The 16,496-nt window shown below is 33.4% G+C and overlaps 1 protein-coding gene across 3 annotated transcripts in view; it reads left to right on the forward strand.

Annotated features, from left to right (window-relative positions):
* Positions 1 to 2,322: 2,322 nt before the first annotated feature.
* The window catches only part of LOC123546209 (protein slit-like), a 94,267-nt gene continuing 80,093 nt past the window's right edge, over positions 2,323 to 16,496 (forward strand). For all 3 annotated transcript variants that reach the window (XM_053551457.1, XM_053551459.1, XM_053551458.1), the window contains exons 1-3: positions 2,323 to 2,932; positions 7,711 to 7,782; positions 10,585 to 10,656. In XM_053551457.1, coding sequence (XP_053407432.1) covers positions 2,751 to 2,932; positions 7,711 to 7,782; positions 10,585 to 10,656 — 326 coding nt within the window. In that variant the 5' untranslated portion in view covers positions 2,323 to 2,750. The remainder of the gene's footprint in view (positions 2,933 to 7,710; positions 7,783 to 10,584; positions 10,657 to 16,496) is intronic.

Here is a 16,496-nt window from a genome sequence, read left to right on the forward strand (position 1 = left end):
CAAGCAACAATGCCATATATTACAAATCTAAAGGAAGACAGTAAAAGAACTACTTTTACTACCAAACTATGGTGGCTGATTTCTGCAGAACGACAAATCTCTTGTTTGTCGTCTTGGCGCGTATAATTGTCGTCCTGGCGTCCTGGCGTTCTGGCGCCCTGCAAACGCGCCAACACGCCAGAACGAGATGGCAGAAATCAGCCACCATACCAAACTCTTCAGCCGACGCAACATTGAATATGATAACAGGAGTGTTGCCCATAGATACACAGCTACACTTAAAATCTTTTACTTTCTTCAACAAAATATTGGAAGTATTGAGTGGTCGTTGTTTTTGAGACAGAGTCAGATTAAGCCTCACACAAGTAACAGTTTCTTCTCTGAAACTGAAAGACTATTATGAAACAACCTACCAGATACGGATAACATAACTGAAAACGTACCAAAACAAACTGAATACAAATGTATGATACGTGTACATAGAAATGCAAATAAACGCTAGGCTGAGCAAACTGAACCGTTGACGCGGCTGTACAGATAATGATTAATTCAGTATTAACTTTAACCTTTACCCTGTTAAATTTCTAAAATGGACTGGTCATTCGATTTTGGTAGTACCACTTATTATTCAAAGGGGTGGTCACTAAAAAATTTACTGACTGAATAGCGTACTGTGCAGACCATGATCAGACAGCATGGATGTGCATGCTAATCTTGGTCTGCACTGGTCGCAAAGGCAGAAACAGCTGCCGCCAGCAGGCTGAAGGTTAATAAGCTCTCACTGACAAGAAAAGCTGACTATGTTATAAAGTGTTGGCCAGTTATCAGTGATACGAACAGTGGTGGTTCTCCTCAGCAGTACATAGAACAGAACAGAACAGAACAAAACAAAACGTCTTTTTGCAGTATCTCGATGAAACTTTGAGAAAGCCATTCCTATACCAGAACACAACACTTTAATCATGGTTGGCACGAACCTGTTTCAACTCATTTTCATCCATAACGTCCAGTGTTACACTGACTCCCATCCCTAAGTTTATTCTGTCATATTCGTAACACTTTTCTGCATCAACAGTGAAAATAACTCCATCAGGTTATTACATTTCCCTTTGTTCTGAACATATTGTTTAGCCATGACAATATGTAGTTTTACAGATTCAAAACTGAATGCAAAATGTTTACAGATTAAAAAAAAATGTAACCAGCTAGTCGGGTGTATATTTTGCTTAAATTAAACTTACATCATCAGAAATATTTTGACGTCAAGACGGCTATCACAAATATGAATATTAATTAAACGCATTTTCCAAAGTGCTGCGTGACATATTTAGTATACATCCTAAAGGGGTTGATCGTTAGTATTTTGCGTTAAAGGGGGGTAATAAGTGTACGTTTTAACGTTAAAACACAAGAGTTGTCTATTACATTGTTGCATAGAAAAAACGTTGTGTGATACACTATATTGAAATCTGGCATCTTACGTTAGAGTGTCACAATAAAAAAGATAGTATGCGACAATTTAAATAAAAAAAAATATGGCACTAAATTATGGAATCCTGCAAGGAACATCTTGTTTAAATATCTGTCAAAATCTAGCATTAAACCTTTTTAATTAAGCTTGAGCTAAAAAAAACATTTACCTGAAATAGATTCTGTGCATAAAGGTATATCACATTAAAAAGTTATTGTCTTTTAGAACCAGAATTAGGATCATTTTATGTCATTCAACCCATTTTCGTTAACATTTCAAAAATAGAGGGGGCACACAAAATCCAATAGAAAATTCTGCCAAGGCTAATATACATTTATCACTTGTCACATTTTTCAGATTTCAAAAAACGATATACAAAGAGTACATTTTCGCCTATTTCATTTTCAATCATTGTTCCGTACTTTTTCACTTCGTGAAGGGCTAATAATAGATCAGTGTTTAAAAGGAAAGCACAATGCTGGAAGTTTTTGTATCAAAATGTAGAAAAACTCGGACCAATTCCGTTCAGCAAATATATTATTCATTTAAACTAGTTTGCTATTTCATGATCTGCATGAATTGTATTAAATTAATTTCGACATTCTTTTATATCTTCATTAATTTTAGGAATAAAATCTGTTTTAGGTAACAACACTGATGCGGGACGTTCATTGATACTGGAATAACTACTAGCCCAACATATAATTAGATATCCCATATCAAACAATTAAATTTTCGAAATTTTAAACGATACGTACAATGCGTAAGGGGAGCGCACTCTTCCGCGACTATATGCTTTCACACCCCTACGTCAGCAGATGGACTAGTCCTTACGCGGCGAATTTGATTTGTTAGTTGAATGTAAACCAGTGTATCGGATAGACTACCGTGCTATATGGATTTTACTTCTGTGCTGTAAAAAAGATACTTTTTGGGGACGGATTTATTATAGCGTGTCTAATCATTCTGTTTTAATATATGTGAAGTTTTACATACATATATTTGATCAATTTAAATCCAATCAGTTTGAATTGTTTTAATTTTGTTTTATGTAAATACACGCAAAATATATAATAAAATTGGATTAAAGAAAAGAAAAATGTGATTTTTCGAAAAAGATGAGAAAAGAAAATACAAAATATAAGATATATATTTTCACAGAAAAATTTCGTGCAAAGTTTTAGTTTGTCAGAAATTTGTCAGCTTCAGATGTGATTTTCAAAGGAATTATTTCGTGAATTATAATTATTTATATAATTGTTCTTGAAAATACTTCACAATGGGCACGCTAGCCCCAAAGACACCTTGGATTTACCTTGGATTAATTACTGTGTGTCTAGTGAGCATTGTCAATGGTGTCGCATGTCCGCACGAGTGTACGTGCACGCGGAGTCGAATGGATTGTTCATTCAAGAAACTGAAAAGTGTTCCATCAAATATACCAGTCTCTATTAAAAAATTGTAAGTATCATTTAAATAGTTGATCACTTGAGTCTACTGACTTCATCCCTAAAAGAGTATTTAGGAACTCGTGCATTTTCATCCCGGGAATTCATGTTTATCAGAGCGGGGGAAAACGTTAATCCTTTTCGAGCACTGAAAAAAAAACGAATGTAAGAAAAATGCAAGTAGTTGCATGTATATATACCTGAATAATTATTAAACCGAGTTAGAAGTAAATGTTCATAAGTTATTGCGATTTTATTACGTAAGTTCTGCTTTATTATCGAGTGCTTATTAAAAAAAATGTTTTTCGCCAACGTTCGTCGCCAGAATGTAACTAAACCACGGCAGTATAGACAATTTATTGAGAGCATACAGGCCGTGTAAATCATTGGTAACAGTCGTTTGTGCAAATAATCTGTTTTATTACATTCTTAGTTACAAAGCAGCGCATGATTTATAATTTGTTATTACACGAGATGCAGATAAACCGTAGTTTTGCCGACTAAAATATGTGCCGTTGCGTCAATGGGTACCATGTGGGGGTGACTTTGTCTAACTTCCGGTCTTTTGTGGACTTCTAAAAAGAAAATTCTCTGTAAAAGAAAATAGTGCTTGTGTTTCGGCATTAAATCAAAAACACGTCAAACTATGAACATGAAAATGAACGACGCTTATGAACATTGATATTCAGAGTGACGTTCTTCTTTTTACGTGACGCTTCACAGTAATATTTTTCCACGGGGACTGTGGGGTTTTTTTTATATAAAATCCTAGTGAAACCTACATTTAACATTTGGATTTTACTCGCATCGCTACATATAAATAATTTTAATTTGTTTTTTTCATCCCCGGTTTTTCTTTAACTACTAAGTATTACACTTTAAAGCCTATATCCGCAGCGTAATAAATCTCATTTTATCAGTGTATTAGAAAAATGAAATACCATAATTTAGAATAAGCTGAGATAAATTTGACAGTTTATATAGGTTTTTTTGCAAATTTTAGTTATACTTTACATAATACCTTTGCTCACGTTTTTGTTAATTGACAAAAAATAGGTGAAAATTAATACAAAACGATCTTGTCGATTAAGGCTATGACTGACAAGGTCTCATAAAAGTGAAACAAAATTGAACAGTGGGTTACATTGTAAGAAAAAAATCTCTTAAGATCAAAATATTTTAGGTTCGCTTTCGTCCCTTATCAGCAATAATAAACAATATTACGCGGTTTAGTCTGGCCGAACAAGAAGCCAGAATGGCGATAGATTAGTGTGCAAACACTGGAGAGCGAAACCCCTTTGATGGTTTAAGCCCTGGAATGATATACGTATTGTTGTGTTATCAACACTTTCTGTGCCTCCCTGTTTACAAGTGGTTACTTTAAAGACTATTTATAAAGGCAGTGCCTACTTCTTCTAAACCCATGGTGTGAACTCTTTATTTGAGAAAAAAATGCCATTACACAACTGGCCAACTTAAGAGGTCTAGAGAGCGAATGTTCAATACCCATTTACCTCTGTTTTGCAAACTTTAGTAGTGGCTGTCAAATTAAAATTAGTCCTGATCGTCATTCATTTCAGCGCAAGTATTTCACTTTTCATCTTCGTTGTAAACATGTATATACGCTCAATGAGAATTGATACGCGTTTATCTTGTTGTTTATAAACACAGTGCTTCTTATTCTACTATATTACTCCGGCATACCTACATCTTATCAAAAACATGTTAAGGCATAATTAGACAAATTTACATGACAAATATTCAACATGTTAAAGTTATTTCCTCGTGTAATTCATAACAGTTAAGAGAAGAATTCCTAAATGCATAAAAATAGACAAACCCTCGTTAAAGTTTGACATTAAATTTTATACACCTACTTACGTGTTCTTAACGATGGGCCGTACCGTACGTTAAACCCAACGTTCATTTTGTATGTATGTGTGTGTGTGTTTTTTGTTGTTGTTTTTTTTTTGTTGTTGTTTATTTATTTATTTAATTATTTATTTTAAATTCACATTGCATAATTATTTACAAAAACGAAAAAGGATATGAAACCATGTTAGTACTGTTCACATGAACTGACAGTTACGTAAAGTTCGTATAAAATGTTTTATATCACGTTTAGGTGCCTGCATATCTTAATTGTCCAAATTATGTGCCTATCCGAAACACATAGCTTTATTTCACGCCAATTTATCATCATTGTATATTTAGCATTTTAAGGATAAGAATAATGTTACATTAGCTAGAGTATTTCAGTTTTAACATTTTTTGACGTATGCTATGTTTTTACTGTGAATAGCATACCGAAACATGTAAACTTAGTTCGCCCGCCCCCCCCCCCCCCCCCCTTTTTTATTCATTTATTTTATTTTTTTGGAGGGGCGGAGAATGGGTGTACTTTTTGGTTATATAAGAAACCGTGTGGTTATACGCGATTGGCGTTTTGAAGATGATTCTTGTCTTTATTTGTTATACATGTTGCCTATATATTCAATTTTTTGTTCCTGTTCCTGTTATAGGGCAATAGAATGACCTCTTCCAAGTTTTGACATTTTGTTTACATTTTCAAAATAGTTTACTGGCACGTTTTTCAACTTTCATTCAAATAATGCTATATTACTCTCAACGACTTTATATCACACGAATTAAACACTCGTATATGACTCTTTATCGTAGTAAACCAACACTTTTTAAGTCGTTGACCACAACTTATTGGCGTAAATTATGCTAATTTACTAACCTTACAATATTAACTTGCAAGTGCTCTGGGCCAACGATGAAATATTTTCAAGAAAGCAAACATGAATTTATAGTTTTCTCGACATTTGAAGAAAAGGTTTTCAACTGTTTAATATAGCTTTTTATATTCTACTACTATTATTATCGCTGAATAAGTTAGTTATTCAATGCTACGAAAAAAAACATCAAAAGTATTTTTTTATTATAGATAGGCGGATTATGGGTAAAACATTGAGAATTCAGTTTCATTATTGAATAACTAGGTGAAGACGCAGATGACGAAAGAGAAAAACATATTAATTGATACCTTTAATCTAATTTCAGGTGAATCTTTAAGTTAAACATTTCACAGCAAATGTAAGAATTACTTACATTTTAATCAGTATGTTATTGTGTTAAATATAAATTAACATAAGTAATAAGCATGCTGACAGCTCAATGTGAAAATTGAAACTTGAATAAAAGACGACAATATGTCTGCGCGAATTTCACCTTTCTTTTTTCACCTGTGTTGAAAAGATATATGAGTATATAAGACGGTATTGTATTAATATTTGAACTGCTGGATTTAATTACTCAGAAATGTCAATATAAATTAAAGAGAAGGTGTCAAAAGTATTAATGGTAGAAAATATTTTGATTTTGAGTATATAAATATGTCGCCCAGAAAGAAACAATTGATGTAAAGAGAATTGACATATGGTGTTGAAAGGATTCGAACTAATTATTATGTCAAATGTAAATATTCACATCAGACTAATTATAACTTTCGGCGAAGAAATAATTTTCTTTGCCTTAAGGGCAGTGGTGTCACATGCATAATGCGTTTAGCGATAATTTTTGACCGACAAAGGAACAGTGTTACAATGCATTGTCACACATCACGTTTGTTGTGTTGTTGTTGCCTTCCATATTTGTATTAAGTTGCTAAATCATAGAAGAGCCAAAGTTTCACACGCAACTTTAAATATGTATGCTGTTCTTTGGGTATGAAATTGATGTCCATAATGAGCCGTGCCATGAGAAAACCAACATAGTCGGCTTGCGACCAGCATGGATCCAGACCAGCCTGCGCATCCGGATGCGCAGGCTGGTCTGGATCCATGTTGGTCGCAAACCCACTATGTTGGTTTTCTCATGGCGCGGCTCATATATAAGCAAGATTTTAAGATATCAAGACAGCAGAACAGTCACAAATGCAATGTACCAATCTGAAAAAAGTACGATTCAGGTAGCATACATGCGCCATAGGTAGTAAAAAAAAATTGTGCTTAAGAAAAAACAACACTTTTTAGTTTCATCCCATTTTAGCTGCATTCCCTTAATGTTAACTCAAAAGCGAACGAGAAACTAATTTAGATGACTGTGCATATACTGTCGGTAAATGTGCGCATTGTCATATTACAGTCTCAGACCGTAATCGAGGGTAAAGGTAAAGCTTCATAAATTATTTTATTTTACTGAAGTCCTCGTAGGTCAGACCGACATGCCAGAGTTACCACTATGACCTGTGACACCACTACTTTATACTTACTACACCAGCTATTCCATATCTATGATTTGAAATAAATTATAACAAAGAATGTCTTTATACTAGCTGGGATAACGGATTATCCTGGATATTAGAAACAGAAAGATGATTTATTCAGATTCATTTATGAAAACAGATATTGCACTAAAATTAAATTATGGATTGCAAATAATTTAAAGAAAAAAGACACTTCTAGTTCATTGTATCTAAAAACTATTATCATGGTACCAAACTTATCACAATATTAAAGTAATATAACAGGTAATATAACTAATCAGTTACATAGGTGCATGCAAACCTAATATAAAATTACATCAAAGGCTAGTTAAAGATAAAAGAATAAAATATCTGTTCTGTTCTGTTCATAACCATGCTGAACGGTCTTTGTAGAGAGACTGTGTGTTTAATAGCCCAGAATGGCCCATAAAGCTTTAATAAATCTAATGGGGCCCAATAACGAAGTTAAAATGAATAGTGTCTTGTTTTGTTAAAAAAATAAAACATTCTCTTTTTTTCAGGGATTTACAGGGTAATGAAATAACAACTATCAAAGAAACAGATTTTAAAAATCTTCGTCGATTGCGGAGCTTGTAAGTATGATTGTGTTGTTGTACCATTTATTATCCACTAGAGTTTGAAGTTTTATGCACTCGTTTCATGTAGTGTTCTTATTCATTTCTACTAGTACACACTTCTTTATGAAGTGTATGCTTTTGGTGTTTTAGTAGAATTGCAGGTAATGGGTAAGTTTAAAATGAGGTAAAGTTAATTGGTCTTTTAATCATTCATATACTTTTAGTTCGCCCTAATTTTGGTAGGAAGGAGATGGAGGCTCCGTGGCTAAGTGGGCCATTTCAAATCGTATATATTTTATACTCTTGATCTGGTAGGGTTGGGATGAGGTGTCATGGTCTCGTTGGTGATTTAGATACACGTTTTCAGCGCCCTCATTTTTGTAAATTGTGGTTGGCTCCAGTCGGTAGAGATCTGTTAGAAACACTAGTTTCTGTCCAAAATAGGCTAAATTGGGATGGATTTTGTTACGAAAAGAACCCAATCAACAACATGTGCCCGTAAGGTCGATGTTTCTGTCAAAAGGGCCGTCAGTGTCTTAGGTTAAGCCGTGCGAGGTACATGTTTAGTTGTCTTTTTTAACGTGAAAATCAATCGAAAACGAACAAAAATCTCATATTTTTTGGTTGTTAAAGACAGTTAGTTAGTGTTTAATATCATACATAGAATTTTTGCTTGTGGCGTAGCTGAGAGCAATATCTCACACTCGGGGCTTCAAATATAAACTGTCATGAATATCTGCATGTGGTATCTTTAATTCACTGCTTTATTGCCAACAATAACACAAAACCGAATGTTTGAAGTGTAAAAAAAACCTGGAGAATCTATGCATACAATATATACCTGTAGTAAAAAACATTTTTACAAAACGTCTTAAAGTCTGTAGAAAACCTATTACATGTATATAGATTAACAGGAATGATAGGAAATAAAGAACATGTTATAGAACATGTGAATCTGTATATTTGAAATGTTATATGACTCGCCGGTCCATAGTTTGAACAATTGACTGGTATATAGTTCAACACTAAATTTTGTTGGTAAAAAAAATATTCTGATGTCATTTAATAAAGCATTCATTGAATGGCTTGCCGGTCAGTATCAGAGCTGTTGTCTGAGGTCCGATGGCCATCCGATAAGTGTATGGTATAATATGTGGCTATCAAATAAAACACTTTTCGGAAACGAGACCTACTTCACAAGCAAAACAGGGATCGTATAAATAGAACCCGTTTTTTTTGTTTCATTTAGTGGAAAAAAGACTGCATATTGCCGCTGTTTCTCTAGGAGGAAAGGCAACACGTTTTTTGCAAGGACACAATTCACACTAAAATTCAGCTCTAGGTTTTGCTTTTTATTGTATTTTCTTGACGTAATCAGTGACAGCATAACGCCATAAAGCAGTTTTCCAGAAGAATGGTTCACCATAATACTGAACGCGTTTCCAGTTTTTTGTCATCCACCAACTCCTTTCTATAAAAATCACATAGAATGGGATTTTTTATGCATGTTTTGTGAAAAGGGTGTAAAAGATCACGGCTCCTGATCATAATTTGATAGGAGAAAAGGTAGACATATTACGTAAACTTAATAGTGATAACAGATGTAGCTTGTCGTATGGTTCTCGCACTTCTGATTAATGTATTTTAAAAGGAATCATTTTGTTTTCAGGATTTAAATAGACTTACATTACGACATGTGTCGATAACATACTTACATTTTAAAATTAGTTGATCTTTGTACTAAAATTTGTTGTAATTTTAAGATAACCTACAGCAGAGTGTCAGTGCTAATGCGCATTTAAGAGGCAATACGATATTCCTTATAACAGAAATAGAAGTTGTAGGTTGAAATTCGAAACTAAGGGCTCCTGAGACAATGTTTATGTAAAGTTATCTTCAAAGACCTCTGTTCTGTTAAACTAACCTTGAAATCTCTTAAACATCTAATAGTTAAAACAAATGAAATCGGTGTTTGCGAAAATTGCATTTGAATAACCTTTGTTACAATGTTTCAATGTTTGGTTCCGATCCATGCGTGCGGTAAAACCGCCGCTCTCGTTGTCAAGTTTTGATTCAGTGGACAGATAGGATATCGAAAAACATTTCTATAGTTTTAAAGGATTGTCAGAAACCTAAGTTTGAATGAACAAAATTTAGAAAGTTGAAACATGCCTTTTACCAAATTGAAATACATGCCATTTTATAAGTTCTTACACATCATTTCATTCTCTGCAATTTCCACCAAATATGTTCTTACATTTTAGCCGAACTGTGCCTTTTGAACTGACCGATATAATTTGGTAAGAGACTATGCTGGTTCCCAGCTAATATACAACCGGTTGTTCCTAACAGCCCGTGAAATGTTTTCGTTGTTTGTACTTCTAAATCATACACCAGACAACCCTGGCAGCTTAGTCCGTCCCCAGGCAGTAGACAAAGTATCCTGACAAAACAAAAACGATTTGCAAATGCTTTTGACTTATCCGCTTGTTACGTTATCTTTCTACTGGCGTATAGCAAATGTTGGAGCAAAAATGATAAGATTTTAGCAATAGCAGGCGGTATTTATTGAAGAATAAGGAACTCAAGAATGAAATGCTCTTACTGCCAATACTGGTTCAAGTTCAAGCCTCTCGAGTGGCAGACGCTTTTATGTACTGTACTCATTCTGCGCCTATTGGCTGGAGCACCCGTGATATGGTTTCTTCACAATTAAAGCGTGAATATTTCTTCGTAGCGGAACTTGATATAAATTTACTTGTTTTTATGTTGTTATAGCAACAATCAAATAATCTTATTTTGTGTTGTTTTTTTCAGAAATCTTATGAAAAATCAAATTGAAACGATAGAGAAGAGTTCATTTCAAGACCTTGTTAATATGAAGCGATTGTAAGTATGCCTACACTTACCGGTATATTTTTGCTTGAAGCGTACTTCACATAAGCACTAGACTAGCTCCTAGACTTTGATATATCTTTTTTTTTTCAATTTTATGATTTAATGTAGTGAAGTTAGCCAGTCAGTATCTTATAACATCATTCCTGTAGGAAAATTTCTAGAATAGACTGGTTTTTGTCTTCACGAAATGAAATTGGACAAAAGAAATACCTTTTATATCAGTCTAGTGGCTAGTCTATATAAGCAACTTTATGAATAGGAAAGCATTTCATATTTTCTGAAATTTTCACGTCCTTCCCAAGATTGAGTACTGTTCTGACACTACGACAATGTATGCATTTTATTTGTCTTTATACACTAGAATCATATACATATTGGTTTACTTTTCAAATACTATGGCATGGTATTTTAGTGATGGAGCTCTTAGTTTAGCAGTTCAGAAAACGCCGAGCAGCGTCAAGATCTAGATGAACCGAAACTGCTTTGATACCTTGGCGTCAAAACATTGAAGTAAAAGCTTTTTAAAAGAAGTTTTATATACAAAACTTCTACCTGTCAACTCGATTCCTTTGTTGTTCAAAAGTATATATACAAAATTACCAATGTACACATAGAAAATACACAAAGTTTGGCTGCTTGCGTCATTATTTCCCCGTTAGCGGGTACCATTAAATAATTTAGTGTCCTAGTACCTTAGATATGAACCCATTTCGTTTAAGTCTTTCTAAACATAAATTTATAACTGATGACAAGTTCCCTCCCAAAGGATTGCCGAGATCATAGAATCAAAGTCGGAGCGGCCTAATTTAATCCTTGGAGGCATTTTCGGTGACATTTGGCTTTATTTTTTGCTCTTGGGTCCTTTGGCTTTCATTTGCCAATAATGTGAGTGACCTGTTTTGTAGAAAAATGTATAAACTTTTACTATGTCGCAGTGTTCACATGACTATGAAACATAATTTATCCCTGTAGGATACCACTTGACGGCGTTTCTCTTGAAAAAAATGTCATATTTAGCTAGTTGACCCAGATGTTAAAACAAGAAATGAAACATTAGCGAAGGCCGCCTACACCTAGAAAAAAAACAGCAAAAAGTGAATCAGGGATTGTGAGTTTTTTACCTCTAAAATGTGAAAATAGTTCAGCACAATATTGTACTTTTTGATTTTTAATCTAAAATTTTATTGCATTCCTGTAGATTCTAAAACAAACACTTAAATAAATTCTTTTGCAATGTTTTGTTTGCTACTTGAAAATTGCATTGTTCCGTTTTCACCTTAACGTTGATTTATACATACTTGGAGGGTTTCGCGACTCTAGAAAGAAAATTTACACACATCAATTCTAAACAAAAAACCTCTTTAATTCTGCTTTGCTTACATCTATATGTTTAACAAATGTCGAGCGTGTAGTTCATTAGATTTTATTTGCATACTTAAATGGCTGAACGAAAAGACGGTATTTAGGTAAAAGCTATATTTACATAGCAAATAGAAATCATGTAACCCTAGATAGCATTTTGCTTACATTAAATACAGAAAAGATAACAAGTAAAAAAGAAACAAAATATACTTGTGAATAGACGATAACACTTTTTTTGTTATATAAATACATTCCAAACTTAAGTATGTTATGTGGATTTAACAGATGGGCAAAAAAGCGGGAAACGTCACCACGGCTTGTTTAAAGTCTGAGACTTTAAGAAATTGCTATAACTTTGCTAATTGCATTTTTTATCGATGGAATAGCTTCTCAGTGTAGATAGCTCATTCATGTAAGTTTCCATAAAAAATAGCATTTTGAAGTTTAAGTTTCAGGGACCCGTTTTCACGAAGCCTACATACGACAAAGTTAGACCTTAGGTTCACGAAGCCTACGTACGACAAAGTTAGACCTTAGGTTCACGAAGTCTACGTACAACAAAGTTAGACCGTAGGTTCACAAAGCCTACGTACTTAGGTTCACGAAGCCTACGCAAGACAAAGTTAGACCTTAGGTTCACGAAGCCTACGTACGACAAAGTTAGACCTTCGGTTCACAAAGCCTACGTACTTAGGTTCACGAAGCCTACATACGACAAAGTTAGACCTTCGGCTCTCGAAGCCTACGTACGACAAAGTTAGACCTTAGGTTCACAAAGCCTACGTACGACAAAGTTAGACCTTAGGTTCACGAAGCCTACGTACGACAAAGTTAGACCTTAGGTTCACGAAGCCTACGTACGACAAAGTTAGACCTTAGTTGTAATGTGTTTCACGAAAATCATTTTAGTAGATTTATTTAAAATATTCTGCTATTCCTGGAACCTAAGTAGCACCAGAATATGATAGTTGGCTCATAAAATTGAATTACAGACATGTTTTTGTAATGATATGAATATTATCATATGAAAGAGATGTATTTTAAAAGTTCATCCGTAGAGAATTTTTTTGAAAATTGTTTACGAGTACAGGCCCAGGCTACATAGAACACAATTAGGATTTTTTCAGAGAAGTGAACAAACAGGCTTATGTAAAATATTGTTATGGTTTTTTTCCCTGCAAATCAGTTTAATTAGTAATAAATAAATTAGAATAATCTAAAATCTGTAATTACCTCCCTTTAACAATCTTATTTCTGATCAGCTTTAACATAATATAGTATAGCATTATAACAGAATGCTTCATCAGTTTGGATATATAATGTAACTTTTATTTTTACGAAAGGGAAATAAGAAACGGAGTGCAAATACGTTTTGTATAAAAAATATCGTGAAAATTAAATCTCTACTGAGAGCGAGTATGTCATAACCAATTTATATGGTGAAATATTCTCATGAACAAATGCTCTAAAACCATCACTCCCAGCTGACCATTGTGTATATCGGCGGTCATCTTGGTGTACATCTTCAAACGTCCGAACATACAGCAGTAAAGATATGTATCAAAACTGATATATCTATGTTTATTCTATTAGCAATATTGTGATACATTAGAATTGACTAACATGACAGTTCCCTGTCGGGCATGATAGGTTTTTGGCGCCTATTTCCCGCGGGTATTAATGGACTCTTCAAAATAGAATGAACAATCTTGTGTAAGGCAAAACATGAGATTTTCGGACGAGAGAAAATTTGCTACGACTGTATATAGTTCCAGTGAACAGATGGCCTAAAAATATATAAAATTTAATGCTTGTATAATATTCAAAAGAACAGTATTGACTTTGACAATGCATGTACGTGACAGATGGTTGAAATGCCAAAAACCGTTTTGAGGAGAGAGTGTGGAAACCATCATTTCGATGTTTAAATGAGTTGCATATCTTTTTTTTTTAGAATGGAATTTCAAATATATGACAGGTTACGAATACGTATAAGATGTCGTTGTGCTGTGAAATAAAATAGAAGGCGATTATGTTTTACATTTAATTGCATTTCAGTTGCTTCTCTCATGCATCTAGAAAATATTGTTTTTACGTAACGCTGTTGTTTAGATTTTTTACTGATATATCATTATAACAAGTTTGCTATTTAATTAAACGAAAAACAACTGCATTCTTTCAACTGTAGTTTAGTTTTTTTAATACTTTTGATAATGCGTATTTGTTAGAAGGAGGAATGATGAAGCGGTCTGTTTTTGTACATTTTCAACTACTTAATTTCAACGATAAAATCATGAATCTTTACTCTAGTGAAAATTATATAGTGATATACATATAAGCGTCGAATTTAAGCTTTTAAATGTTACACCTTACTTGAAATATGAGGTACAGATTACTTTTTCGATTTTTCGCTTATACTTAATACATATGTAATGGGGTTTATTAACATCAAAAATTGTATAGAAGTATAAATATATATCATAATCATTAATTTTATTGCTAATATATAAGATTTTGATTTATTGATTTATTTGAACCTTCAGCTGATGATAAGTATTGCCATGTGAAACATTAAAACACAATTGCGTTTGAAATAGCTTCTCATGGGTCTAAATCGCAATTAAGGCTTTAAGATATCATACTTTCTAAACACATAAGCTGCTATTTGACAGGTATTTCAAACTGTGAGAAATAAAGCGTATTAACCCAGTCGGCTGCCTGATTTATCACTGGAATATATAGATATTTATTTTTATGAAATTTCACAATCTTATCATCGAATCTTCAAATGAAAAATAAGATTTTATTGGGCAAGATTGCACCCTTATCAATTTTTCTTATCATGTCATTAAAGGCTATAATAAAAACATAATCATACTTAAAACCTTTCGACCCATTGTGTTTCGCTGTTATCAGATTTCGCATCTTCCCTCCAGTACTGCAATATTTTCAGACTGGTCATATGTTATTGTATATCTCTTTGATACGTGTAATAAAAAAGAAATAAAAATAGCCTTAATATACCTGGTTAGAGTATAAACTGAAGGGAGGGTGACTTTATAATAGCTAATGTGAAAAAAAAGAACATTCTGTTAAGCGTTCATAGATTTATTGTTTATAGAGAGAAGAAGATGATATAAAAACTACCATATTTATTCATTGAAGAACTTTTGCATTGCCACGTTTATATTTGTTTGTTTTTTTTTTTAATAAAACGTGCGTAGTGTACTGTTAATATCAATCTGTTTTCCCTCGTACGTATTTGTAACCGTATTTCATCATCATCAGCAGCAGCTGCATAGCAACCCTAATTCATGAAAAGGTCTTCATACTGGAAACTTACATCGAAACTAGTAGGCCAAAACTAAAATAACAAAAGGCGTTCCTTTAGCAATGCGTGCGAAAAAGCGAAATGCCTGTCTGTCATCTTTTTTGTCACACACAAAGTGAAAATTGCTATGCAGTATCACGTCCGAAGGTGTTTAGTATTGTATAGTAGCCAGAATATCAGGAAAAACTTCTCTAATTACTGGTATTCTACACAGATTAGCAATTTGATCGCACTGACGCTTAATGTTCAAAGGTTAAGTGAAAATTGAAAACTTCAAGCCTTATTAATTTTCGAAATTCAAAAAATGTGGCACCCCCTACTTAAGAAATCAAAATAAACACACGTTTAAGGAGAAAAGGGGGTTTCCACGACAAGTATGTGTTGCTTACCGCCTCGAACAGTCATAACATGCTGATTGTATAAAATGTACTTTATACAATCATGCATTTTCTTGAAGAAAAAAAGCCATCGTACTCGTCACAGTGGGTTGTTTGGTTAAGTTTTTATATCAACTACGTTTTAAAACGTACATTAAATACAGGCTTAAATAATAAATTTATGTATTATTGCTAATTTATGCATATTTCTATATCAAACAGCAAGATTAAAGAATAAATTCTCCTCAGTATTTATCATTACGGCTTTTCGAAGGTGTTTGTGGCGAAAGTTCTTCACACAATTTCCTATCTTGTCCAAAACGCTTGTGGTTTTCTGACGAATTGTTGTTTTCACGCACCGTCTATCCCCGCTTAAAATTTTGATCGATCAATCATCATTAAAGTGGAGGACATTTTTGCAGTTTACGCTGCAAAAATTTCGAAGTATCTGTTTTATTTAGATTATTACATACCTACACACCATTTTACGTGCTTAACTTCTAGTTTATTCTGTTTTAACATTTTTGTAAAGTTAATAGTTCGCATTAATTAGATACACTAGTAAAAAACTGATCATTTGAAAAGACTTGCCTTCAAAAGGCGTAAGTTGTGCATTTTTTATGTCAACTTAATGTTTCATTTGAAATGTGCACGTTCGTTTAATGTACATTAATCTGGCTTATTTGATGAATGCTCTTATTTGTCTTTAAAAGAAGAAGATTGATAAAAGAACAAACGTTTCCGAAAAAACTGAAATTTAC

The sequence above is a fragment of the Mercenaria mercenaria genome, chromosome 9 (assembly GCF_021730395.1).
Source record: "Mercenaria mercenaria strain notata chromosome 9, MADL_Memer_1, whole genome shotgun sequence".
NCBI lineage: Eukaryota > Metazoa > Mollusca > Bivalvia > Venerida > Veneridae > Mercenaria > Mercenaria mercenaria.